The following is a 26,172-nucleotide window of genomic DNA, read 5'->3' as shown; positions in this document are numbered from 1 at the left end:
GATAAAAACTCTCCTTTCAGGCTCTCTTACTATATGGTGTGGCATTTTACTGATTTAGGATTACGTTTAGGAGAAATTGATATTTTAGCAAAGACTGTAATGAAGGTTTTTTGTTTTTTAATGACTGTATTGCTAGCAGTCAGGGAGATCAGGCACCTTGATATCATTCTAAGGATGTTACCGGTGGTGTCAGCTGCTCACCTGTCAGAGCAAAACCGAGCAGGAGTAGGAAGGGGTGAAGTAGTTCTAGCACATGTAGCTTGTTTGCGGGAAAAAAAAAGAAGCCTTCAGCGCCTGTCACCGTGTTTTCGTGGCGCTCTGAGGACGGGCAGAGCTGCAGCCGGAAAAAAAAAAAGAAGCCTTCAGCGCCTGTCACCGTGTTTTCGTGGCGCTCTGAGGGCAGATCTGCGGCCGCCGCCAGAGCTCGCCGGGCCGGGGGGCGGACGGGGCGGACCCGCCGCTGCTCCGGGGTGCCTCGGCGGGGCGGGGAGGAACGAGAATATTCGCTGCGGTTCCCGGAGCGGAGTCTGGTCCTGGTTGTGTCATGCGGATCTGTGAAGCACCGCAAAAGGCGTGCTCAGTAGAAAGTACTTTGTTTCATTTCTTTTGCGGTAAGCTGAGGCTGGATAATTTTTATTTCAGTTATTACAGAGGCAGCTGGTAGAAATGTGAGCCAAAGTACAGGTCTAGTAATATTTAACTCTTCTGTAGTTAATCTGGTCATCCTTATACAGAAATAACTGGGAGCGATGTTACTTGTCTGTGGGCAGTCCCAGAAAGAGTTAAATTTAACTAACGGGTAGTTAAAACGTATTGTGTGAAACTTACTTTTTTTTTTTGGATGCAGAGCAAGGTGATACTTGTGCTGACATTCTAACTTAACAGCTTTTTACGGGTGAAACAAGTTAATTCCTTACTGAGTGGACTTTACCAAAACAGTGTCTGTGCTAGTACTTGAAATCAAATTTGTGTAAAATCAGGTGCCTAGCAAGCTGTCAGGATTTTTGATGTGTAACTTAGCTGCAAGTCGGTTTTCTTCTTTGGCATGAGGAGTTGTAGTTTTACTTTAAACTGAACGGATTATGAACAGTGCGAGTACTGGTGTTGCCAGTTTAGCAGCGACTTTAACATACAGCACTCCAGTTCAGTGACAATCCCTGTCTGCATTTAGTGTCTCCTGAGGCTACAGGCGGGTGTTTGAGGAGTACATGCGGGTTATTAGCCAGCGGTACCCAGACATCCGAATTGAAGGGGAGAACTACCTTCCTCAACCTATATATAGGTAAGCAAACGACTAGCGCTGTTAATTGTCTTTTTTCCAATATGTAGGCTCAGCATGGTGAGTGGTGAACGTGTGCATTTACATAATATTGAAAATGGAAACTTAAGGGTTTTTTTCCATTATGATTACATACAGGCTTGGTTATCTTCTCCCTTCCAGATAGCCACCTTAGTTTTCCATACAAATATTACCATCTGCATATCTGTCTGATGAGGCCTGTAATGTTCCAATCTAAAGTGAATTACATAATTCACCTTTTTTCACAGTGAATTTTTCCAGCTTTTCTTCATGACGTATCTGGACATAAATTCACATTTGTTGCTCAGGCTTATGCACTTAGTGACAAATTCCTGTAATAGGTTAAGGTTGCAGAGGAGGGAAGAGTTTGTTTTTTAACATCTAAGTCAGGGGAGAGCTAACCTCATCGGAGAGACTACCAGGATGTCCTTAACTGCAGTTTGGTGGGGTGAGGAAACCCAAAGAAATTTGGAAAAAGGCAAAACAAAAATAGTGTTATTCCTATTATTTAAGCCATTGTGTACATGCTAGAGAGTGATGCCATAGTTACTGTGGTGGCTTGTGAACCGCTTCTTGACCTAATTACTGTAATAATTACAATGGTAAGAATGCTACAAGATCGAATACCTCAGTGTTAATTTGCTCTCTGGCTATAGGTTTAATTCTTACAAAAAACTGTAGGGTTTTCTGCTTCTGCTGGGAAAATGCTTTACAAGGAAGTAGTGCATGTCAGTTAAACCTGTCTCTATAATACGGAACAACTTCTTTAAGAAACTGAATGTATTATTCAGTTTAGACATGTATAAGTTGAAAGCAAATCTCTATTTTGAGGTCTGCTTAGGAAAAAAAAAATCTGCATGCATGGTGTACAAGAATGGCATCCTTCTGCGGATGCCTGTTTTTGTTAATGTGTGTTGCTTTTTTGGTTTGTTGTTGGTTTGGGTTTTTTTTTTTTACAGCGAGATAAACTTACTTGAAAAGTTTTGTATTTCCTCTGAGACACAATTGTACACTATCAAAATTCTTCTAATTAGGTGAATTACAGCTATATGTAGTAGTACATGAAGTATATGAAGTAGTAACTGTGAACCTTCTAAGTCACTTTTATGTGTCGTCTTTTGATAGGCACATAGCATCCTTCCTGTCTGTCTTCAAACTAGTATTAATAGGCTTAATAATCGTTGGCAAGGATCCATTTGCTTTCTTCGGCATGCAAGCTCCAAGCATCTGGCAGTGGGGCCAAGAAAATAAGGTAAACAGCATACTTCCTTCTTTTATTTTGAAAAAGCAGTTTTAGAATGACTTTCATGAGAGTGCTCTGGGAGTACTTCACAATTCTTACTGATTTAACTTTCATACACTGCAGCCTTAACAGAACCTTTAGGCTTCTATTACTAAATATACTTGAGAATTTTACAGTAGCATAATTATTCTTAATAGTAGTGCTTCATGTTTTTGACAGACCCAGATTTGATTCTCAGCATCTCTCTTTCCAAGCTGATGATGCTGCAGAGGGACAGCTGAGGTTAATGTTACTGACAAAGATGATAAAAGAATTTTTTACTTTTTAGGGCTCAAGAGTAGAGTTTCAAGCCAGTATCGTTGGTGTTAAAATTACAGCTTCCCTTTTCTAGTGTCTCATAACTATTTTGCAGCTGTTGCTTTCATCTGACTTTTAATAGATCAGGCATGCAATTAGATGGTGGTTAGAAAAATCAAGTTGAAATTTTGTGGGTGTTTTTGCAGAACATACTCTGGCATGACAGACTATGCCTTGTGGGATGAATATCCCTGTGAGTCAGTACTGATGATGCTAACAGATTAATGTTGTTGTACTCTGATTTATGGTAACCTTATTCCAGATTTATTCTACTAAACAAAAGCAATTTATAAGTATATTAACCTTTTTATTGGTGCACAGATCCTCAAACTGAGCTACCCAGTGCAGTGGGTCTCTGTCACCAGTCAGTTTGAATGCATAGAAGCTGTACTGCATCCTGTTTAATTAAACAGGCCAAATACACTACTGAGCTAGGCTGGCTGCAGTACGTCTGTGATCTGTGATATTGTGAACAACTAACTCTCTCCCATGCTACATTCTTCAGTATTGCAGTAACCCGTGTGAATGTGCCCTTGTGTGTGAAAAGGGAATTATAAAGGTGCTGGCGGTGGGGGGAGATGCTGTGTTGCTGAAGATTGCATCGTTTCATCCTGAGGCACTAATATACACAGAAAATTCCAGATTATTAGCTTGAAGAAATGCTAGAGGGTTGACAATTCTTGTGAACAAATGCAATTTGACTTGCTCTGCTGTTTGTGTCTAGGCCTGTGGTTCTTTGATCTGAAGGTTACTCTGAAAACGACAGGCAATACGCAGGAACAGTTGCGTTCCCTTGTCATCTTACAAGTGCCATCGTAGCCATGTACTTCTGCAAACTGGGTGTTAAGATCTGCATAGATTTGTGGAGGAAAGGAGCAAGAAGATCTAACTTTGTTTGAATCAGGATTGTGAGTTGGGTGGTTTCAGAACTATTTTGATACCTGTCTTGGGAAGGCAACGTGCACAATCTTTTTAAAAAGAGGATGAAAGGAAGATGTTTATGCGATCAGAAGATTACTTGATAAATTGCAGAGGGGAATTCAAAGACGCCTGTAAACGTCCAGCGCTTATTAAGAGTGACTAAAATAAGCTGTGGCTCACACAGCTGAAGTATCGGGGACTCTCTCTGTTCTCTTCTAGGTTTATGCTTGTATGATGGTCTTCTTCCTGAGCAACATGATTGAGAACCAGTGTATGTCAACAGGTGCATTTGAAATAACTTTGAATGGTGAGCAGAGAACTTTCTGTTTAAGGGAATTGCGTTGTGTTGCATGTGTACACACAGATTTGTGAGAGCTGTTGTGTTGGGAGAATGAGGGATGATGTTATGAAACGTGGTGTGTTTCAAAATGTGATGGCATGTGGTGATTGCTGTCCATTTTGAAACTTCAGATGTTATATATCACAGTAAATGATGAAAATCATAGATGTCTTATAAAGCAGTTTATACAGATGTCAGTTACATATATTTTAAAATAGGTATGTAAAAAACTTATTTAGAGGAATGCTTAGTCACTTGGAGTAACTGTATTATGTTCTTTCTTTGCATGTGATGTGCATTAAGTAAGAAATGATCGACTAGGGAAGCGTACTGTCCAGTTAATTAGATGCTTTCCCTATCCTGTTTTTTAACACCGTTTAGCCTTGGAATCCTATTGAATCCGTTGCTATTCCCAGATTTTTGGTGCCAGTGAACAGCAGTACTGATTTTTCAGGTTAGGAGTCCGTGGACCTTCTGCCTTCAAATAATTTTACTGTTTTAAAGATTATGTAAGGTTGATGGAGTACAGAATTTTTCAAGCTCTAGGTACAAGTATGTAATTTAGCTCTGTGCTTTATAATCTCAATTTATGATTGTGCGGGATGAATTTCAATATAGTAGTTTCTAAGTCAAGTCATATACTGCAGAACCTTTTAAAGACTGACTGTACTGCATCAAAGTAGTTGAACGCGATGCAGTTCTAGTCATAAATCTGAGATCAAGGCAGCAGAGCCTTCCTAGGGGTGAACAGTCACATCTGGACTTCTGTAAGTTTCTGGTTTGTGTTTTGGGACAACGTGGTTCCAGTCTGCCTTTGGTTTTATATAGATGACAGCAGCTGTATTTTTCAGTGTGTTCACCAAGTGCTATAGCAGTGAGGGATATTTGAGGGAGTAAGTATTTGTCAGCATCAGAAATGAATGTTGTGTTTACCCTAAAGTGTTTATGGACTGTGCTGCCTTTTATATTTCCGGGGGGGAATAATGATTGCAGCTACTTTGAGTGGAACCTTCCAAGCCAGGTCTTGGTAAGCAGAACTTTTGAGGGTCAGCCGTAGACATTAGGCAGAAGTGAGATGAAGACTAATGAGACCCACAAGTTTCAAAGATTTAGCAGTGGTTTAAAAACTCAGTATGCTATTCTGCCACTCAATAATCTATTTTTAGACATTCTGTCAACGGATATTTTGAACCTCTAAATCCATGTGGTGTACTTCTAAATGGCAGCATTAGACTCTTTGTTCTCCTAGCAGGGCTGGGTTCTAGTGTAGCCAGAGGTTTTGAAGCGTTGTTGATCCAGATATTTCTCTCAACATAGAATAGTACCAACTTGCATAGCTTCCTAGATCTTTTAAATTTGATGTTTAAACTAGCCCTGTGTGTTTTCTGACTTTGTCAATGTGCTTTTCTCCCCTCCATGTGTTTTGTGGTAGATGTTCCAGTGTGGTCTAAGCTAGAGTCTGGCCACCTTCCTTCCATGCAGCAGCTTGTACAAATTCTTGATAACGAAATGAAGCTCAATGTGCACATGGAGTCAATGCCTCACCATCGATCATAGCCCCATCTATCAGCACTGAAACTTCTTGTAAGTCTTCTTCCAGTCACCAGCTGTCTGTTGAGTCGAATATGAAGGATCACATGTTGCAGATTGAATGTTGTAATCTTATATTGTTCATTTAAAAGTGTTTTACTGGAGAACCAGCTCTAGTAACTTTCAGTAAATTGACATGGATGATTTTACAGATACTGTTTTGGTGGGAGGTTTTGGTTTGGGGTTTGTTCTACCCATTTCAAAACTAGAAGCTGGCATTCCTTTGGACAGAAAAAAATGTGTTACTGCGTGCAGGCGGCCTTAAGTTAGTGAACTGTGTTATGCAGAGATCAGAAAACACCCTGCATTATGTGCCTTAAAATAGTCTATGTGCAAAGGATTTCTCTATAACTTGTAACCTAATTGAATGACCCTAGAAAGTAGAACATTTTCTTGCTCCCGTCTGTGTGCTGTACTGTTTTAACCTTTCACAAATATTCCTTGACTGTTCATAGCAGAGGGTTCACATCCATGCTTTTATATTTGATGACAAACCAATTCCGTGTTCCTGTGTCACTTGTGGCTTTCAAAACATTTAGCTTACGATTCTTCATAGGAACATTGATGTGCTACAAAAAGACTATCTTGGTGCAAAAAATGGCAGTTGACGTTTAGGAGACGACTTAAGTGAAGTATTGATTAGCTGTGGTGCAGTTTTTGGTGCAAGAATGCTTTGGTTTGAGAGGCTGGTTTCTTGGCATTATCTTGCCAGCAGACACCCCACTCTCAAGTGACAGACCTTGTGCTCCCATTTCTGTCAGCTGACATCTTGCAACTCATCTCACCATCTTAAACTGATCAGTTGGTCCCAGCTGTAGCAGTTAATGACCTAGCTCTGTTCAAACACCTGCACAGATTTCCTTTGGAGCTCTGTTTACAATGATTCGGCTTCTGCAAATTCGTGTTTACGTAAGCAAGAACATAGCACGTGGAGGTGTACGCTCGGAGAAACCTAAGCTCTATCAAAGCACTGCAGGCAGTCTCACTCCTTGTAGGAAACCATGCTCTGTAACCAGGGCTTGCTCTGCTGTTTCTCACTGCTTCAGAGCTCAGATTTTGAACCCCACTTTTTTGCCCCATCGATCTCTCCCTCCACTAACGCTCCTGCAGCTTCCTGAAGTGGGGAGAGCAATTCAGAGAGATTGCTCCCTCCAAGTTCTCATGCAGGGAATATGAGAAACGGTTGACTTTTGATTCCTGCAGGCATGTCCTGTTTGTTCAGTTAAGTCTGGTTTGTCCTATTAATTTAGCAAAGTTGTTTCATATTTTTAAAATACTATTTAGTATTTAGAAGTTTGGTGTTTCCTGTACTTTTCAGATGGGCTTGCTGAAGTCCAGCATCCTATGTGTGTGGATTTGGAGGGTCTCGGGCAGTATTCTTTGTTGCAAAGTAGATTGACGTCACTTTCAAGCTTACAAAGCATGCTAAGACTGTTCTCATGTAGAATTTTATTTAATGGGATATGAGTTTAGAAAAACAACAACAACAAAAAAACCCACATTCAGTTGTATTTCCATCCATGTGGGAAGTAACACTACAGGTTAGGAGAGTCTGATAGTGAGACTTGGTGAGTTTGTGTTGTAACGTCTCCTTGCTTGAAATCATGCTAATGTAATATCATTCTGATGGTATCCTTGTAGGCCATTGCCCAGAATAAAATAATAATCGTACTCTCTTGCCATGAGTTGTGACATCCCAGGAGGCAGTGCTTGTAATTCAGGTTTTATAATCCGAAGCGTACATAGCCTGCTGTTCTCCCTAGTTTGCAGGAAATGCCTCGGCTCTCTGTTCCGACAGCGCTGGAGATGGTTTGCTCCTTTAACGCAGGCGTAGTTGCCGACTGTAACACTTGTGTCTCTGTTTCCAGGCATTAAGTGGCGATTTCCAAAGGCAGCGTGGCTCAGACCCATGAAGGCCTGTACTGAAGACAGCACGCTGTTAGTACAGACTGGATGCTTCTCTCGCAGCCACGTTGTGCCTCCTGAAAAAAAACTTAATGAAAGACCTCTTTCAGTGCTGGCGTGTTCCAGATACTGCACATTCATGGAGTGCAATAATACTGTATAGTTTTTTTAAGATTTCATTCGACCAGTTCATAGCTCAACAATGCAGGCATTACTAATTGTAACTTATTTTATATTCATGTTTCACACAATGGCAGATTGAGTTGATATCCAATTTTTCCTCGGGGGGAAAAAAGGTTTGTTTAATCTGTTCTATTTTATATGAATTTACGTTCTTTTTGTAGTTTAAAATGAAGTTATAGGAGTGTCTGATATTGTCCTAAGTAATTGACAGCTGTCTATCAAATATCGCTAATGTGGTTAAAGCAGGTTTGTATATTTTTCAAAATATATGGCAGAGTTGAACAGTGCATTATATGCTAAATTATATAAACAAAATTATATGCAGAGTAGTTACATTGTTTTGTGACTTCAGTAAAAATTAAGATCAACTGCTCTTTAAATTGTGTTGGCCAGCTCAAGAGGTTTTTCCTTGACCGTTCTGAAGAGATGAAAAGCTGGGCCTTTCTACTGTCCTAAATAGAAACTAAGAAAGTTAATTTAAATAAAGAGTTCTCATTTACTGTGTGAAGTACCTTGTTTGAGTCACTGATGGATATTCTTAGAATTGCAATTGAAAAAATGCATAAAAAGCCTACTTTCCAAAGTCATCGATCTTGTTTGTCTTGTCTAAGCCCCTAACAACCTCCGTGTTCTGGAAGGAACACACAGAGCTTTGTCTTTTCCTTCGTGCGCCTGCCAAGATTCAGCTGCGATTAGAGTCCAGGTGCTGTTGTACCAGGGGACGCTCACTGGGTTAAAGTGAAGTTTCAAATGCGGTTTTCTTGCGGGGGCTGGGAATTTTCCTCAGGTTGGCTTTCTGAGTCAGCGTGAGGTGCAGACTGCAGCCTCCAGTCTGCAGTTCCTCTTCACCATTGTGTCTCCTGACTGCGGTGTGCTCCAGGCCGGACGGCTGAGCAGCCGCAGCTCTGGCGCCTGTGCAGGGAGGCTCAGTCCCGGCAGCGCCTGCCTCCCACTCCATTTTTTGTCCCTGCTCCGAGCTACGGGGTTTCACACCCCTTGTAAAACCGGCTAAAGTACTTCTGGGTCCTTCTTCCCAAAATTATCTCTGGATGGGGAGGTGAGGGAGGGAGATTTTTCTCTGTTGGGGCAGTAAATCGGATGAGAAGGGAATCTGCAGAGCCACGACGAAGGCAGCTGTCATGGTTTGTAAGAATTGTCTTTGACCCGCCCTGAGGCTTTAGGGACTGATGTAGGAAATGTGTCAGGTAACCACAGCTCTGTCCACCCAGCTGAGAGAAAAGTTGATGCCAGTTGTTAAAAAGTGTTTTTCATCACAGCCATTAAACACGCAATGGCCTCAAGGCTGCTTTGGCTCTGTGATGAAATCATCTCTTTAGGCAATTCATGCCTTCTCTTCTGAAATAGATTAACCAAAATTTTCTAGTGTGGATAGAGTTTTAGTTTCTCGTTAATTACACACTTCAGACAAATTAGACAGAAAACAAATAAATGCACAGATGTGTTGCTAGGCTAAGATTTTCCATGAGCTGTTGGTATTATCGCCCTAGTGATACTTGCCCGCAATCTGCTTGCTGCCCCCAGTATTCCCTCTGAGCAAGATGGTGTATCGGTATGTTGGAGTTAGGTATGCGAGAACCTTTGCTGACGTCCCTTAAATGCACCAGAAGCACAGCGCTCTGCCGTTCCCACTGAGGGGGCAGAGGCTGGGCAGTGTTTTGGTCATGTCTAATTGCTCTGGGTTGTAGGGTGCGCAGAGCAGACTTGTTTTTATGGGCTGGACCAAGCCCCACAATCGCTATTCATAGAGCACTTCCAAACGGAAAAACTGAACAATAAAATGGAAATAAAGAATGTTGACGGTCATTAAAGGCAGCGATACCTGCCAGCCACCTTATAAACCAGTTGCCAAACACCAGCTGATGACTCGGTATTTGTGGTGCTTTAACCAGGAGAACTTGTTCTAGTCTGAAACTGGTGTTTCCTAATGTCTGGCTTAAGCCCAGCTGGGCAGTTTTGCATCACAGGTGTCCAGAGCCTGGAAACCTGTCTCTAGCAGTGCCCAGGGGGACAGACCTTGGGGCGAGCACGAACTGCTTCACGTTCGCCCTCTCTCACCTCCCAGCCTCCAGAAATACTCAGCGCGGGTCTTTCTGGGCCCTCTGTGCTTCCTGTGTATTCAGTAATCCTGAAAGGGTTTCTCCTCCTTGAATCATCTTACTAAACGTGTCTTTCTTTTGTGGAGAAGGGTCTGACAACCAGCATTGCTGGGGGGCAGCGGGAAGCCCGGATGCCCAGGTGTTGTCTTGGTGTTAAAATTGCAGCTTTTTGCTCTCTCCTCCACAATGCTACTTTGTAATTTTAAAATGAAGGTATAAAGACCCATTGATCTAAAAAAGCCCTATTCAAACACTTGATTGATTTCACCCCTGTGCAAAATTGGTATTAAATAATAATTCTGAGGGGCAAATTCAAGTGTGTTGATCTTGGCTTGTTAAGGACAAGGGTAAATGATATAGGGGTGGTGGAGTTGCTGTGAACTGGATGCAGACTAGGGAAGGATGAAAAAATGGGACTCGCGTTTCCCACTGCGAGTGCAGAAAAACACGCTGTTACACGTAAGCCGTTTGCAGCAGAGATCTGTCTTCAGGTCTCCTCTCGTGCTGGCATAAATGAGACGTAACCCTGCTAAAAACTGGAATTACAATGGCACAGCAGGTCGAAATCGAACTCCCAGGTGTGGTCTTTGGTGACGTTTGTGCAGATGCTGGGGACGGAAGGCCGTTAATGCGGACAGCAGACAGCGTGGATGAGCCACAGCCTCTTGGCAGCAGCTCATAAACAGCTGATGCAGCGGGAAGACTCTGCTGCACCGGGCGTCCTGCTTGTCCCTCCCGCTGTGGGCCCGACGGCCGCAGGAGCAGCATGGGTGGAGGTGGTGGGGCACGGACCCCTCATGAACCAGGTGCCTCGGGCCAGCCCCCACCCCAGCTCCCAACAGTTTGGACGTTTGAGGCCAGGGGCTTCACCTGGCCCTTCATCCTGCACCTTTCATCCTGCACCTGAGCAGCTTTGTGAGGTGGTTCCGGATGTCTTTGCTGTACAGGGCGCAGATGAGGGGGTTGATGAGGGAGCTGGTCTCGCCCAGCAGTAGTAAGGCACCCTTGAGCAGGCCGGCCAGGTTGCAGGAGCTGCAGGTGGCCTGCACGGTGCCCCCCACCGGGTAGGGGCCCCAGGAGAGGCTGAAGCCAACGAGGACGATGAGCACGGTCCACAGTCCCTTGAAGTGCTGCGGGCAGGCGCGGAGGCGCCCCGTCTGGGTGCAGGCGTGCTGGAGCTGCGTGTGCTGCACATAGGCGATGCTGCCTGCCGAGACGTGCAGGCACACCAGCACCAGCAGCGATGGAGCAAAGGTGCCAAAGCAGATTGCGTAGAGGTACTCACTCTTGGCCACGTACAGGAGCCCGCAGTAACCCGTGTAGTTGCCTCGCTGGAGGGAGGGCAAGATCAGAGGCAAGCGCCAGAAAAGGAAGGACAGCATCCAGAGGACAACAAGGGAGAGGACCATGGGCATTTTCTTCAGGAGAGTGGAGTAGGAAAGTGGCAGCGTCACCGCCAGGTACCTGTACAGGGAGATCAGGAGCAGGGTCAGGATGGAGCCGATGCAAGGCGTCATGCTCGGGGCGATGCGCAGGAGGCAGGCCTTGCTGCGGTCAAAATCCCTGTCGAGGCTGTTGTCCAGTGCCTCAGCGATGCACCTCATGCCCACCAGCAGGTCAGTGGTGGTCAGGTTGAGGATGTTGATGTAGCTGGTGCCTGGCTGCTTCCTCATCAGCTGGTAGGTGGCCACAATCACCAGCAGGTTGGCTGGGGGGATGAGGCAGCTCAGAAGGGAGTGCAGCACCGCGTACAGGAGGTTGACCGTCTTCCCTGGCGAGGAGGGTTGAAAGATGCCCAGGAAAACTTGGCCCCAGTGTGGAAAAACCCCACCATGAGGAGACGTGTGGCCGAGCTGGAGGGATGGAACAGAAGTGCCTCAGACCCTCCAGCTGCAGACTGAGGCCAGGAGCACCTAAGTCAGTCCTTTAAGGAGCAGTTTGTCCATCCTAGGAGACTTCTGGGACGTGTAACAGCTGTTACACGTAAGCCGTTTGCAGCAGAGATCTGTCTTCTGGTCTCCTCCCATGCTGGCATAAATGAGACGTAACCCTGCTAAGAACTGGAATTACAATGGCACAACAGGTCGAAATTGAACTCACAGGTGTGATCTTTGTCTTTCTAAACCAAAGATTTAGAATCTAGAAGTTTTTGAATCTAATCAAAGATTTTCACCCAAGCCACCGCGCCTGAGTCTGCAAAGGTCTGTGTTTCATGGGAGCTGGACTGTGTGGCAGCCGGATGCTGCTCTGCCTCAGGCCCTGTGGCATGGGGGGACAGTCCCTTGCTACGGCTCTGGGGAAAGCTCGGAAATTGCCTGGGCACAGAGAGGCGAAGGGGAGCTGGCGGCAGGTGTGTGCCGATGCCCTGCCACTTCTGGTAATTTTAGTATGCGATTTTGCCCAGTGGACTGCGTTACAGGCTTTGGCATGGATGTAAACCTCAATTATTCCATTGAACATCCAGTTTCTGCCCTTTCCCAAAGGCCCTGCACTCCACTGACAGCCCTGTGATGAGACCAGTGCGAGCCCGGGTGAGCAAGCAGGAGCAGTCCTCTCCACCACCCCTCTCCTAGGGAGGGGGTGTTTCTCGAGGCGGTGGAGGCTGACAGGCGCTGTGCATGGCTCATGGCTACGATGGCATGGCATGAGCCCCTTCCAAATGGTGTTTGCAGTGCTATTAACAGACCTATCATGCTGCTCATTAACAAGAACTTGCAAGTAATATCTGTCTTGGACTGGTAGTCTTAAATTCCAAATCTGTAAATAAATGTGAACTTAATGAATATAGTATGTTTATCCAGAGCCCAATTTGACATAAATTGGATTTAATTTTCTGGGGTTTGTTTACTGTGCAACTTCCTATTAGTGTTGCAGTTGCAGCTGTATAGAGTAAAAGCTCATTTCATATGTGTTTGCTGATGCATGGCCAGGAGAACCTGATAAAGCATCGCCCCACTCCCCTGGTGTCTCCAGTGTGCCCTTATTTCCCATGGCCTTAGCAGACCAACCTTCAAAATTTTCCGTACCGGCCAGGGCAGTGCTGCCAGGAAACTCCAGTCGTCCTGCTCTGCTGGACGCTCACGGCATTCCCCCACTCACCCACAGCCAAAATCTGTTTGCAGCTGGTTTTGCCCACGTTGGATTCTGCTGGGAATGGCCGAGCAGGTGCTCAGTGGAGGACAGGACAGTGGCTGGAACGGTGGCAGTTTGGGCGGTTTCTGGCACGGCCACGGTGTCGTCCCCGTGCGCTGGGCAGATGCGTCCCACGCTGGCAGAGCAACCGCAGGGGTCCTTGGGTACTGACAGTGAAGTAACAAACTCAGCCCCACTGAGATGTGGCCCTGACTGGGGCTGTGCATCCCACCGTCCCCCTAGACCAGGCATGTGGCCTGTCTGCCCCACATGCCATCCTCTGGGTTCGTCTCTCCACTGGCCAAGCAGCTGTGCCCGACTCCCGACACCCCGCTGTGGCCACTGCCACCACCTGGCCGGGCCCATGGAGCTGCCAACAGCAGCTGGGTGCTGCTGTGGGAACTGCCGCGGGGGTCAGAAGGGGTAGTTTTGTGGTCAATGCCACTGCATGTCAGAGCCACCATTGTCACCAGCCGATGCACCGCAAGCTGATCCACCGTGAGGGAAAGGCTGAGCAACCACTCACCACTGAAGACACGGGCACAGTGAATAGGTGCAGTGCATATAGCCCCAGGAACCACTTCTTACTGTATGCTCTGATCTGCAAACGCCTTCACTGAAGCATTTATTTAGGGTCTAAAATCTCACTCTGCAAAATGCCAGGACTGGTTTGCAGGTGTAAGGACAAGGAGGCTGGGTGTGATGGGGTGCTGGGGGGGGCCTCTTCAGACTAATTTGTCATGGACAGTATGAGGAGGGGTGATCTGGGAGCTCCGATTTGCAGCGTTTTGGCCAGAAAAAAGCTGACGTGTCTCGTGATGCTGCCGAGGCACCATGTGCTGAGTGCAGGGATGGGCCCACAGCCCCGTTCAGCTGCTCGACCATGCTCAGCCTGCACACCCTGGCTGCCTGGCCATGTCTCGGCTGTATGGACAGGCTGCCTGGCTGTGCCCCGGCTGCTCGGGGCCTGAGGATGTGCTTCCTTTGCTGTTCCCCCTTCCCCATATGCTCCCATCCGTGAACAGGGTCTGGAGGCTGCAGTACGTCCCTGTGCTGTATGCAGCAGCCTGGGCTGTCAGCCCCACAGCACCCAGCACAGTGTCCTGGCGCAGCAGGTATTCCTGTGGCCCCACACCTCCCTATTGCCAAGAGGCAGCGCCCCAAGGAAGCTGGTGTGTTGGCCACCCGGCCGCCGGTGCTGCGCTGGGAGGGGATGGCGCTGGCTCACTGGGAGGGGCATGGACCGCCTGCGTTCCCATCCTCGCTGACTGCTTGTCTCGGCTTTGTTTGGCGAAGCTGCTCCTTATCGCTTTGTGTCACAGACGTGCTTGGGAGCCTGCCAACCCAGCCAGTGCCTGGGTGGTGAACTTCTGCCCTGGGTGCTTTCACTCTGTGGCGGCTCGTGCTGAGCACAGGTGAGGACTCTGGCTTTTCTGCACTCCCTTCTGAGCTGCCTCATCCCCCCAGCCAACCTGCTGGTGATTGTGGCTGCCTACCAGCTGATGAGGAAGCAGCCAGGCACCAGCTACATCAACATCCTCAACCTGACCACCACTGACCTGCTGGTGGGCATGAGGTGCATCGCTGAGGCACTGGACAACAGCCTCGACAGGGATTTTGACCGCAGCAAGGCCTGCCTCCTGCGCATCGCCCCGAGCATGACGCCTTGCATCGGCTCCATCCTGACCCTGCTCCTGATCTCCCTGTACAGGTACCTGGCGGTGACGCTGCCACTTTCCTACTCCACTCTCCTGAAGAAAATGCCCATGGTCCTCTCCCTTGTTGTCCTCTGGATGCTGTCCTTCCTTTTCTGGCGCTTGCCTCTGATCTTGCCCTCCCTCCAGCGAAGACGCTGGACGACAGCCTCGACAGGGATTTTGACCGCAGCAAGGCCTGCCTCCTGCGCATCGCCCCGAGCATGACGCCTTGCATCGGCTCCATCCTGACCCTGCTCCTGATCTCCCTGTACAGGTACCTGGCGGTGACGCTGCCACTTTCCTACTCCACTCTCCTGAAGAAAATGCCCATGGTCCTCTCCCTTGTTGTCCTCTGGATGCTGTCCTTCCTTTTCTGGCGCTTGCCTCTGATCTTGCCCTCCCTCCAGCGAGGCAACTACACGGGTTACTGCGGGCTCCTGTACGTGGCCAAGAGTGAGTACCTCTACGCAATCTGCTTTGGCACCTTTGCTCCATCGCTGCTGGTGCTGGTGTGCCTGCACGTCTCGGCAGGCAGCATCGCCTATGTGCAGCACACGCAGCTCCAGCACGCCTGCACCCAGACGGGGCGCCTCCGCGCCTGCCCGCAGCACTTCAAGGGACTGTGGACCGTGCTCATCGTCCTCGTTGGCTTCAGCCTCTCCTGGGGCCCCTACCCGGTGGGGGGCACCGTGCAGGCCACCTGCAGCTCCTGCAACCTGGCCGGCCTGCTCAAGGGTGCCTTACTACTGCTGGGCGAGACCAGCTCCCTCATCAACCCCCTCATCTGCGCCCTGTACAGCAAAGACATCCGGAACCACCTCACAAAGCTGCTCAGGTGCAGGATGAAAGGTGCAGGATGAAGGGCCAGGTGAAGCCCCTGGCCTCAAACGTCCAAACTGTTGGGAGCTGGGGTGGGGGCTGGCCCGAGGCACCTGGTTCATGAGGGGTCCGTGCCCCACCACCTCCACCCATGCTGCTCCTGCGGCCGTCGGGCCCACAGCGGGAGGGACAAGCAGGACGCCCGGTGCAGCAGAGTCTTCCCGCTGCATCAGCTGTTTATGAGCTGCTGCCAAGAGGCTGTGGCTCATCCACGCTGTCTGCTGTCCGCATTAACGGCCTTCCGTCCCCAGCATCTGCACAAACGTCACCAAGACAGTGACCTTTGATTGCTTTGGACAAACTGTGGGCTTTTGTCCCTCCCTCTGCATGGGGAACCGCTGTGTCTCATACCTGCAGCGGGCTGAGCACTCCACCCCCATCCAGCACTCGTGCCAGGGAAATCTGGGCATCCTGCTGGTGCCATGTCCTTGGCAGAAGCACTGGCTGTGCAGAGCAATGCCTGTGTGGGTGACTTCTGAGCAAACACGTCCTCCCCATATACCTGTCACAGGCTATGACTTAGCTGTGCTGTTTGCTTTTATCTTTGTGCCATGTCCACAGACTGAAACAACTGGTCAGCCTGGGCTGGTTTCTGCCGGGAGACAGAAGAGAGGTTGCTCAGGAGCAACGCACCAACATCAAGCACAGATTTACTCTGCCCTGAGCAAACCCCCTCTTCGTGCCTCCATGGCCAAGATGCACTTCAGCGTGGGCTGACAAGAAAATGTGCTCTGGTACTCCCTTCCCCACAGCCCCGCTTATGCTGAGTGAGACCCCGGAGGGGTGGGACGGCCCTAGGAGAGGGGCCGTGCAGAACAGCCACGGGCTGCCCTTTGCTCCGTGCCACGGCAGGGCAGGGCTGCAGGCGAAACCTTGTTGAGTGTGTGCAGTCACTGCAGCAGCATGGAGTGTCTCGCTCGGCTTGTTTTGCCTTCACACCACACATGTGCTGGTCAGACTTGAGCATTTACTATCGCCCTGACCGAGCTGCGTAGCTCATCACTTATGTCAGAATTTGTGCAAAGCTGTAAGATCTTTAAAGTCTGTGTGATAAGGTACGCTGGAGGCTTGATTTTGTCCCATTGCTCATTAGAAGGAAAGTTTAAGCATCCTCGCAGTCTGTCGAAGAGCCACAGGATCCTCACCCTGAAGGCAAGCAGCAGGAGCTCATCTTCGCCCAGCCAGGTGGGGGGAGGCAGCTGGCCAACATCGCTGACCTGGGGAGCAGAGGCAAATCCTGTCAGCAGAGCCACAGCAGCATGGGACGGGGCTTCGGGGCTTTGGTCTCTCCCCAGCAGACAAACCTGCCCCCGTGGCAGGAGCCTGTGGAGGAAGGGAGCTGCCGCGCACCGTGCCCACATGGATCACAGCTCTCCTCCCCGCGGCAGAGCCAGGGTGACCCTCAGAGCCATGGCCAGGGACACTGGGGACCTGCCCGGGAGCACTTCCCACACTCTGCAACCCCTTGCAGAGAGCCAGGGCTGCCAGAGCTGGCAAGCATGGGGACTGAGCACAGGTACACCTCCACTGCTTTGGGGGGCAGGACCATGGGGCAACACGGGGAGCACCCACCACGGGTTGAGCATGCTTCCCCACAGATGGGAGCTTCCCTGGCCACCCTACTCCTGCTGTGGGGAGTGGCTTTGCATGGAGCTGCCTGTGTGCTTGAGAAATACCTGCACTTTGGTTCCCACGCTGAATTTTGCTTGTTGCCCCATGGCGAGGAAGGAAACGGTGATCTTGTCCTGGCCCAGGATCCTGACCCCCATGTGCCGGTTCAGGGAGATGAAGATGGGGCTCAGCGGGACATGGGGTCCTGATGACATGATGCTGCTCGGCCACGTCCACCTTCTCATCCTGCTGCCCTCTTGGTCCAAATACTGCCCTCCCTGAATACTCATGTTTATCCTAAAAGAGAGGAAAATCGAAGCTCTGCACCCTGCAGCTCCCACGGCCGATGGCCCTCGTTCCCTAGAGGGACGGGACTGAGGCACAGCTAATTTGGGATCTAACCCTCCATCTCAAGACACAGCTGGGGTAGCCTTGCTCTTCTGGGAGGCACCCAAAGCAGGACTGACAAGCTGCTATATTTGTCTTTTAATTTTTGAATGCTATTAAAAATACCCTTTATGACCTTTGAAATTTAAAATGTGCAGTGGAGAGCAAAACTGCTCTGACCAATGTGAACATACCACACAGCTCCGTTTGGATAATAGCAAGTACTTCTGCCATTGGACTTAAATACTGCTCGTATTTCGGCGTTATTCGGCTTGTCTTCCTGTACTATGCAAATAAGCCATTTTTTCTCTCGTACAACAATGATTGCCAGATTTCCAGACGGATAGCTGTCATCAGATAAGGTGTTCACAACCCATTTGTTTGTCTGGTTGGTCTATTACTACATACTAAATATTTCAGAGCGCTACTTTGGAGTATAAAAATTGACATATTCCCTAGATCACTGTTAAAGGCGGAATGGTGGTGTGCTGCCAGTGCTACCTGGGATGCTGCCAGTGCTTTTCTCTTACATTGTAGTATTCTGTATGCACTGACAAAAGAGTGGTTGGAGATACAGAATACATTTTTGTTGTTTTCTAACCAATAACCCAGGCAGAACCCCTTAGCAAATTTATTTTAAAGACACATTCTTGGACAACACTTATGATTGTAGAAGCCTAGCAAAGTGATCAAATTACTCAACTTGGATGACAGCAGAAAAAACAGGGGCAGGTATTCTCCCAGAGGAAAAAACCAAACAACCAGGGGGAGAAAAGGCCCTTTCCCCTGAAACCTGACTTGAATGTATCCAAACAACAGGTATTTTGTGCCTCACTGGGGTTTCCCTCCAGCAAGACTTGCTACTGTGAGCGCATGTGTTTATGGCACTTGCCATTTGCCACCGCTGCGACCAGCAGCATCCCTGGGACGAAGGCAGCCTGGAGGGCAGAGCAGAGAAGTAGTCTCAAGCCCCTGTTTGCTTTGGTGGCAGAGCTCAGCCACAGTAAGGAAAAACAACTTGGGTGACTTAAAATGTTATAGCTTAAATAATAGCAAAGGCAGCCTGAAAGCTATGGTGAAACTGCCACATTTTTATTTCTTCAAACAGTACTCTTATTTACACTGGTAATTTCAGTTTGTCTGTGCACCTCTTATGTACTCCAGCCCACAGGACAGAGACGTCAGCGCTGTGCTGGTGGAAAACGTGCTTGTTTGTCCCTGGGGGAAGGACGGGGCTGAGCACTTTCGGAGCCCACACCGCAGGGACCCCTCGGCCAGCAGCGCCCTTCCACGGGTGGCCAGAGCTCGGGAGTGGGTCTGAATACTGGGCCAGTGAACTTCTTAAGCTGGGTATTAAAGACACAAGTGCCCGTCCTTCATGGAAGCTACTGGCTGATTTGAAAAACTTCAGACCAAGAGCTATGTAAGTGGTTTCACTACTGCTTTTTTTCGGACTGTGGAAGCGAGTGTGAGTGGTGGACCAGGTTATTCTGTGATAAAACAGACTAGGACACACTTAAAATTACAGTTACAACCCTGGACTAATGCAGACAAATGAACCCCGTAAAGGATACAATAACTGCGCTGTTCCATCTGGAAACATGGTAAGGAATTTCCCTCCATGTTTGTAGTATTTTTCCAACAATTCATTCTTCACTACCTAAGATTGGAAAAGAAACGATAGAATGGATGAGAGCAGTCCTGCACCAACTGCCCTTTAAAAGCAGGCAGGTGCTGGGCTCCAGCCGCTCTGGAGTGTGGACACAGCCAAGGTGCAGCCCATTGCCATTGGGCAGCAGCTACTCGCCTTTCCACCCACAGGGGTGAAATCGCAGCAGGTGACGCTGTAGGAGATGGGCTCCTCCTCGGGCTTTGCTGCTCTCTCACCAGGCACCAGCGTCCGGCCCTTTGGCGATGGGGGCTCCTGAGAAAGCAGGTAGGAAATCGTGCCAGCTTGATTTGAACCTAGAGAGCAAAGGGAGGGTTTGTGTGCATCGGGTAGGGCTGGCAGTGCGGATGTCGGGGCTGCCTGACACCTCTGCAGAGAGGCTGTAACTTGGGGGAGTGGGAATTTCTGGCTGAAATGCTCCATCCTGGGACTCTGTCTCAGGGTATTTTCTATCTAACAAGGACAGTCCAAAGTGTTCAGCTATTTCAGCGAACAGGATTATGAAAAAAGATGTAGATTTTTCAATTATGTATATATACACATCTGTGTGAGTAAAGAATGACATTTTTTGGATAGCATTCACGGTTCCATGCTCTGGACGACTGATGATCTGAAATCCTTGGTGCCGCAAAAGCCTCAGTGGCTTGCCATCCTCTGTGAAAATATGCCCATATTGTAAATCTAGTTCATCTGTTCTTAGTCAAAATGCTTTTGACATTTTTGATGCTAGATCCAAAAGGCTGCTCAGTCATCCACAGCCTGGGCTAGGAATTAGTGGAGTATTCACCTGCTTAGGCAAAACGTTGATCACCCTAATTCTGGCAGTTCCTACCTTCCAAGGGCTTGGCTTTGCCAACTTATTATTCTCTAAGGTCAATTTCTGTGCATCTCAGCTGAAACTTTCAGATATAAATACTGAAAGTCACAGCAAGGAGATCCTCTCTGTGCAATGGGAATGTAACTGCTTTTGTTTTTTCATGTGAGGGATTATTTAATATGGCAATATCTAATTTAATGGGATGGCACACTTGACAATGAACTAACATGTTGCTGTATAAATCCTTCTGTTCAATTAGAGAGCATTAGAGACAAGCAATTCCATTGAATTCATTGTTGTAATAAATAGACAAATAAATACATAAGGAAATGCAAACTCACATTCAGCTACACCCGTCGGCCCTGCTGCCAGGAAAGCTAACTGTCTGGCCATTTGTCTCTCCTGCTGCCTGGAAAATGAAAGCGTTCCTGATATACATTTCATATATCCTGTTTTGAAACCTAGAAGTACTGGATATCCTTGCCGTAGGAACACAAATTTGTGAACCTGTTTTTCTCTCCACTCACATAATTGCAAGTAACAGAGGCAACAGAGTATCACCAAAATAATAATAACTCAGCAAAAAGGAATTGCTCCCATACAGAGATTTCAGTGAACAGACTCTGCGATTGCAATGGCATCAGCTCTACTGATAGCAGAGCTAAACATTGTAATGGATTTTGTATCAAGATTTTATGTAAAAGAGGAGCGTTGCCCACAAGATCAAGAAAACAGCTAATGTCTGAGAATATTTTCACTATTCTTATCTAGCTTCCTAGAAATTTGACAGTGTCTGACAATGGCTTTGGTTTATGCTCTGTACATAATATGAGGTACTCGCACCATCAGACTGCAAAGGATCTTCAAGGAAACTAACGGTTTACTTCCAGGTATGCTGATTTACTTGTCTTTAAGCCTATGCCATAGGCTTAGATATTTGTATAAGCTTTGGGCCTCCTGCTAAACAGCCCAGCAGAAATCAAACTTGCAGAGTTCTCGTGACTCTGGAAATTGGAATCCAAATGCGTGCCAGAGTTTACACAGCAAAATAAGAGAAATACAAATTCAAGCTTTGTTCCAGCACCTGGGGTAAAAGCTAGACCCAAATATTATCCGTCCCACAGCTGCAATTATGTTTTTGGCTCTACCTGTCCCTAGATACTATGTCTGTCAGCAGTAGAATTAATGCTTTACTTAGCACATACCTCGCCACCCTCTAATACAGCCTGATAAGAGAAGAGCCAAGAGGGTCCAGATAGAATATGAACTTGTGTTGCCTAAAGCAATTTTTTTTCTTCTTTCATTCCCTCTTGCTGCAGTTTCATTTTCTTAACACTTCTTTTCCCTCCAGAGTTGCCTGTTGTTCCTCATACAGACCTGATCCCCAGTTCTCCCTGTAGTCATTTCACGGTACCTCTGGTATGCTCTCTCCTTTGACAGCAGCCTGTCAGCTTCGGTACCGTGGGATTCATGGGGGCCGACAGCAATGGGAACGCTCCAGGCACCTTCGTGGTTCTTCCTCTCATTTACAATGAACTCATAGAGGTCTCGATTATGCTTGCAGCAGAATTTCTGAAAGGCAGAAGAGTGGTGCCATGAGGGCAGGCCTTTCCACAGCAAACCTCTGCTAATCTTTCCCACCAGCTTACTAATTCATAATCCTGTGACGGTGGGCAAGCGTCTTCGAAGGAAGGGAATGGCTTCAGCAGGCTGCCACAGTACTCGCACCTCGGAGCACAGTCCTCATCTGTCTGAAGTGGAGGTGGGGAGAGAAAACAGGAGGACAGAAATAGGGTATCAGCCTGCAAATCCTCATTTTATCTTGGGGAAAGAGGGCTCTGCTCAAAATGCAATGTTGTAAAGCGTGTAAGAGCTGTTAAAACAGATCTGTGTCTGTGGTATCTTGGAAGGATTTAACTCAAAACATTAGGTTCAGGAAACCACCAAAAAGAAAAGCCAATCTGTAGTAAATAAATAAATAAATAAATAACCTCAAAGAAATTGAATGACTGTAGTATTTATGAGACCCATTCCTTCCAAGAGAAAGCTTCAGAGCATGCAGAACGCTATAGTTGAGTACTCTGATGCATTAACCCTTTCAAATACATTGCTTGGGGCTTTGGAGAGAAAAAGCTCCCCAATTGTTGCACTGCTGATCATACGAAAACCTGCGGGGAATTTAATGAGGAACCACCAGCAGATCTGTTGACAAAAGAGCCGAGTATATTTGACCAGATGCACATCAGGGTTGCTGCAGGATATATTTTGAGGATGGGTACTAAAAATTCTGAAAGAAATAACTATTTTTTGAAAACACATTTTGAAACTGAGTTATGGAAGATGCAGCTGCCAAGAGCATGCTGCTGAATTTCGTGTCTAACGCCTCCACTCCCAAGGGCAGCACACCTAGCTCAGCGCTCCCCAGAGAGACAGCAGCCATCCAGCCACAGCAGCAAGGCATGAAGGGTACTTGCTCCGGGCTGCTTAGCTGGTGCCCTTCACTTACACTTCATTTACTATACTATGTGTTTAGCACTTTCATTCAAATCCTTTTCTGAACATATTAATTTGAAATACTTGGCTTCTCTGGAGCGTAGTTCCTGGAAATTCCCTTGCTTCCCACCTCATGCCTAGGATTAACTCTCTTTGATGACTTTACTCTGCTAAGGGTTACGGGGAACTCTATGCCCTGCTTGTATTCGTTGACTGTATACCTAATATTTATATAAGTTTTGTATATCTGTTTTAGCCAAAGGGCAAAATCTTCTGCTAGGAAATTCTCAACATAGGATGCGGTGGTGGGGAGAGGAGTTGCACAGCCTCTTGCTGTTTAGATGTGCACAACAAGCATCGTTTCAACAGCCTCACAAAAGAAAAACCCTTTCATAAAGGAACTCCTGCACTGGCTTGGCAAAGGGCATTATTTTTATTTTTCCTACATGGGAATCGTAGGAATTAAAACAAACAAAAAAAGCCACATAGTAGGGAACACCCACCACTGACTTACCTCAATCTCTATGTTTTCTCGTGACGATTCGGGTCTGTAGGCCAGAAGGGTAGGCAGGCCAACAGAGGGGAGCGTGCGCAGAGATTTTTTGAACAGCTTCACAAAATCTTCTTTGAACTCAAAGTGGAAAATACCAAAAGCAATGTGGAGTCATATCTTTGTTCAGGGGTAAAGCCATTAAGTATAAAATGTATATATGCAACCTGGGTGAGTCCTTACCTCCATGTCACACAAAACATCTAAGCTGCTGAACTCTTCTGACAGGGCTGCAAGTAATAGTGATAATGAGAATTACTGAACAGCAGTGCTGTGTTCTCAGAAAGCTTATCTTCTAGACACATTTGTTTTGTTCCTTTTTCAGCACGCCAGCCTTTTCTCACCAACCACATCGGCTGCCCAAGATCTTCTTGCCAGACTTGGTCCTATGCTTTCAGAAGGGTGGCTCTGGATCTGCATGTAACCCTTCCCAAATGCCTGAGGGACCTGAACTGGGCACTGACATTGGATCAGGGCATTACAAAATCATCCCACTGAAGTCATGGAGACGGCTTATTGCTTAGGGTCAGTGACTTGTAGCACTAATCTAATATTGCATGATCCTCTAAAGCATTTCCAGCCTCTCTTGTCTTAAGATGAAAGAGCTGTAGAGACGATTGAAGTTTTTTCTCATTTCTAAGTGCAGTCCATGCTGTGTGAGTGCAACGAAGGGTTTTTTGGCCTTTGGGGTGACAGGAAACATCTCAGATGACCGGGTGTCTATCACTGTCCTCAGCAGTCCCAGGTCCCGGGCAGTGCTACTGACATCCAGCCGCCTCAGGTGCACAACTGCGTGCTGTCCCATATACCTTACCTTCTGTTTGAATATCGACATGGCCAGCATGCCAGCTGGCATAGCCTCCCCTTCAGGCAAACTAAACACGTTCCTAGTTCTTTTAATCTTGAATTTCAGTTCCCCTTGTTGCCACACAATTTGTCTTGCCCTTCTAAGTAAGCTTGTCCTGCTTTCCAGAAAGTACTCAGCCAGACGAAACACTGGGCTGGCTGAAATACCAAATCCTTTCTAAGTCCTTCTTTTTGGAAAGTGTGAAAAACTCAGAACGTGTATTTAAAAAGGATAGGGTAAAAATCATGACAGCCCCAGGTCAACACCTGGCTCCCAGGCCTGCAATGGGAACCACAGCTCGTGAATGCGTCTGGAAGTGAATGCACCAGCACATGAGGAAAAGCAGAAAGCGATGCTATGGGATTCACTTATACTTTTAGAAGGCTGAATGATGTGGCTGCTGGTTTGCCTGAACTTTGTTTTTTTAAATTGCAGTTCAAAGACGTGTAGTTATCACCCTCTGCAATCAAGCTGTGTCATAGAAAGTAACTGATCATAAACCCCACCTGAGAAGAAGTGACTTTGTGTCACTTCATGACATGACCTGACATGACATGAAGTGACCTCAGGGAATGCAAAGTGCACCAGTGGACCTGCGCAGCCAGGGCACGGCTCTGGGTGCACCATGGCACCGAGGGATGCAGGGAAGCCTGGTAGCTGGGGCACAGTGCTCAGAACAGGTGGACACTCCATGTTCTTACTCTACCCTCTCTAATGGGCTTTGTAGCTTCTGTATCACCCCTATCATCTACCACTGCTGCATCCAAATCCAGGTAGATGATTTACACTGGCACAAGTTTGATTATTCTGTACTTTGATCGTTACAATGACAGTCATCCCAAGGGCTCGTGAAGCTCCGCCTAAAATACAAAGCCTACAATGTTTTTCTCCTGCAAATACATTCACAGTGCATTTCCAAACAAACGAAGAGCACGCTGTTTATCTGTCGTGGGCTGTGTGCATGCCCCCTTTCTATTGGGATGGATCTGCACTCAGCTTTCCCCAGTACTTTCAGCTGGTGTGCTGTATTTGTGGCCCAGATCACTCCTCCTACTCTCAGAGGCACATGAGATGCAGGAGACGTTCTCCTACAGAGGAGGGCTGCCTGGCATTGAAAATGAAGCACAAAGGCTGTTCGATGTGGTGCCCAAAAGGGATGGGATCAGGCAGCAACTACCACTAATATGCTGTGTGCTAAGGTACAATGCTGTACTTCAGCGGACAAGCGAAGGAGCTGGTTACTCGGTCACATGCTGAGATGACTCAGCTGAGCAGGAGGAGAAAAAAGGTTGATATTATTTTCAGCTCTCCTTAGAGGCTTTGCCAGTACCTCTCACAGGAATACAATACGCTATTTCTGCCATCTGCTGAGCACTCCTACGCCTGCTGGCTGGGAGAGCGTTCCTGCACGCTTAACGGGGACCCAGAAGTTCATCTAGAAGCAGCTCTGCAGAGAGGTTAATGAGGAGACTGCAGAGGGGGATTCCTGGGGGCTGCTCACAGGTCTGCCGCCAGTTTGCAAAAGCATCTCTGGGAAATTGCAAACTCACATGTCTTCTACGAAAGACACTGGGGTATGAGGCAGCCTGAGTGAAAGGCAATACAATGAGCAACCTCTTTCTCGAACAAAGCTGTTTCTTACTTGATTTTCTGTAGGCGTGTTCATTAAGCCAGCTAGCTTCTGTCTGCATCGACACTGAAATTCCTGGCAGCTTCTGTGTTGTGATGGGTTCGATGCTGCCCGACGTTTCCATTTCCCTTAATTTAAGACACAAACACACCTATTAGTCATACACAATGATTTCAAAGCAGTTGCCCTTGACGATTATACTAATGAAGGAGACTTTTCCAAATGTATTTAACTAAAAATCCAAGCACTTTATAGATAGTAAGTGGGGCTTGACCGCAGTTTTGCTGCCGTGGCTGAAGGTGCCTGCTGCATCCTACCTAACGGCTGTAAAAAGGCGCCTTTCAATCTGGGTGGCAGCAGCCCGTCGCTCGGTTTCACCACCGCTTTCCTTCCCGCAATTTTTCGGGGGATGTGGTCGGTACGTGTGACGCCTGGAGTGCAGCTGAGAACCGCAGGGAGCTGCGTGGCCGCCGGGGGGGGTCCCTTTCCCCCGGGCTCCCCGCC

The 26,172-nt window shown here is 47.5% G+C and overlaps 4 protein-coding genes across 4 annotated transcripts in view; 2 read left to right on the top strand and 2 right to left on the bottom strand.

The window, feature by feature from the left end:
* SELENOT (selenoprotein T) overlaps window positions 1-8,426 on the top strand; it is a 28,460-nt gene extending 20,034 nt beyond the window's left edge. Inside the window, exons 3-7 of the mRNA XM_009284255.2 lie at window positions 1,172-1,282; window positions 2,426-2,552; window positions 4,041-4,128; window positions 5,594-5,745; window positions 7,620-8,426. Of these exons, the coding sequence (XP_009282530.1) occupies window positions 1,209-1,282; window positions 2,426-2,552; window positions 4,041-4,128; window positions 5,594-5,718 (414 nt within the window). The 5' untranslated portion in view covers window positions 1,172-1,208 and the 3' untranslated portion in view covers window positions 5,719-5,745; window positions 7,620-8,426. The remainder of the gene's footprint in view (window positions 1-1,171; window positions 1,283-2,425; window positions 2,553-4,040; window positions 4,129-5,593; window positions 5,746-7,619) is intronic.
* Window positions 8,427-10,834: 2,408 nt separating this feature from the next.
* Window positions 10,835-13,340, bottom strand: LOC109279630 (glucose-dependent insulinotropic receptor-like). Its single transcript, XM_019473385.1, has 2 exons — window positions 13,056-13,340; window positions 10,835-11,809 (listed from the first exon to the last, which is right to left on the bottom strand). Exons 1-2 carry the CDS (start codon window positions 13,338-13,340, stop codon window positions 10,835-10,837), a joined length of 1,260 nt encoding a protein of 419 aa, XP_019328930.1.
* Window positions 13,341-13,358: 18 nt separating this feature from the next.
* Window positions 13,359-15,645, top strand: LOC109279629 (glucose-dependent insulinotropic receptor-like). Its single transcript, XM_019473384.1, has 3 exons — window positions 13,359-13,511; window positions 14,504-14,799; window positions 15,060-15,645. Exons 1-3 carry the CDS (start codon window positions 13,359-13,361, stop codon window positions 15,643-15,645), a joined length of 1,035 nt encoding a protein of 344 aa, XP_019328929.1.
* A 972-nt stretch (window positions 15,646-16,617) lies between these two features.
* Window positions 16,618-25,792, bottom strand: ERICH6 (glutamate rich 6). The gene is made up of 11 exons (XM_019473383.1): window positions 25,540-25,792; window positions 23,375-23,421; window positions 23,156-23,272; window positions 21,798-21,899; window positions 21,563-21,720; window positions 20,490-20,557; window positions 19,470-19,627; window positions 19,237-19,322; window positions 17,857-18,009; window positions 17,341-17,572; window positions 16,618-16,881 (listed from the first exon to the last, which is right to left on the bottom strand). The coding sequence occupies exons 1-11, from the start codon at window positions 25,790-25,792 to the stop codon at window positions 16,618-16,620; spliced, it is 1,638 nt and encodes a 545-aa protein (XP_019328928.1).
* Between the last annotated feature and the right edge of the window lie 380 nt (window positions 25,793-26,172).

The sequence above is a fragment of the Aptenodytes forsteri genome, unplaced genomic scaffold (genome assembly GCF_000699145.1).
Source record: "Aptenodytes forsteri isolate BGI_AS27 unplaced genomic scaffold, ASM69914v1 Scaffold278, whole genome shotgun sequence".
Lineage (NCBI taxonomy): Eukaryota > Metazoa > Chordata > Aves > Sphenisciformes > Spheniscidae > Aptenodytes > Aptenodytes forsteri.
The sequence above is the reverse complement of the archived record's forward strand: the minus strand, read 5'-3'. Positions and strand labels throughout refer to the sequence as shown.

Coding starts and splice junctions, on each gene's coding strand:
- ERICH6 (XM_019473383.1), bottom strand. CDS start 25,792: ATGGAAACGTCGGGCAGCATCGAACCCATCACAACACAGAAGCTGCCA. Junction 21,721..21,797: donor CGTCACAGGATTATGAATTA/GTAAGCTGGTGG, acceptor TCTGCCTTTCAG/AAATTCTGCTGCAAGCATAA. Junction 20,558..21,562: donor AAGGAGAGAGCATACCAGAG/GTACCGTGAAAT, acceptor TTCATTTTCCAG/GCAGCAGGAGAGACAAATGG.
- LOC109279630 (XM_019473385.1), bottom strand. CDS start 13,340: ATGCCTGGTCTAGGGGGACGGTGGGATGCACAGCCCCAGTCAGGGCCA. Junction 11,810..13,055: donor CAAACAGATTTTGGCTGTGG/GTGAGTGGGGGA, acceptor CCATCCCTCCAG/CTCGGCCACACGTCTCCTCA.
- LOC109279629 (XM_019473384.1), top strand. CDS start 13,359: ATGCCATCCTCTGGGTTCGTCTCTCCACTGGCCAAGCAGCTGTGCCCG. Junction 13,512..14,503: donor TGCCGCGGGGGTCAGAAGGG/GTAGTTTTGTGG, acceptor TGCTGAGCACAG/GTGAGGACTCTGGCTTTTCT. Junction 14,800..15,059: donor CTCCTGATCTCCCTGTACAG/GTACCTGGCGGT, acceptor CTCCCTGTACAG/GTACCTGGCGGTGACGCTGC.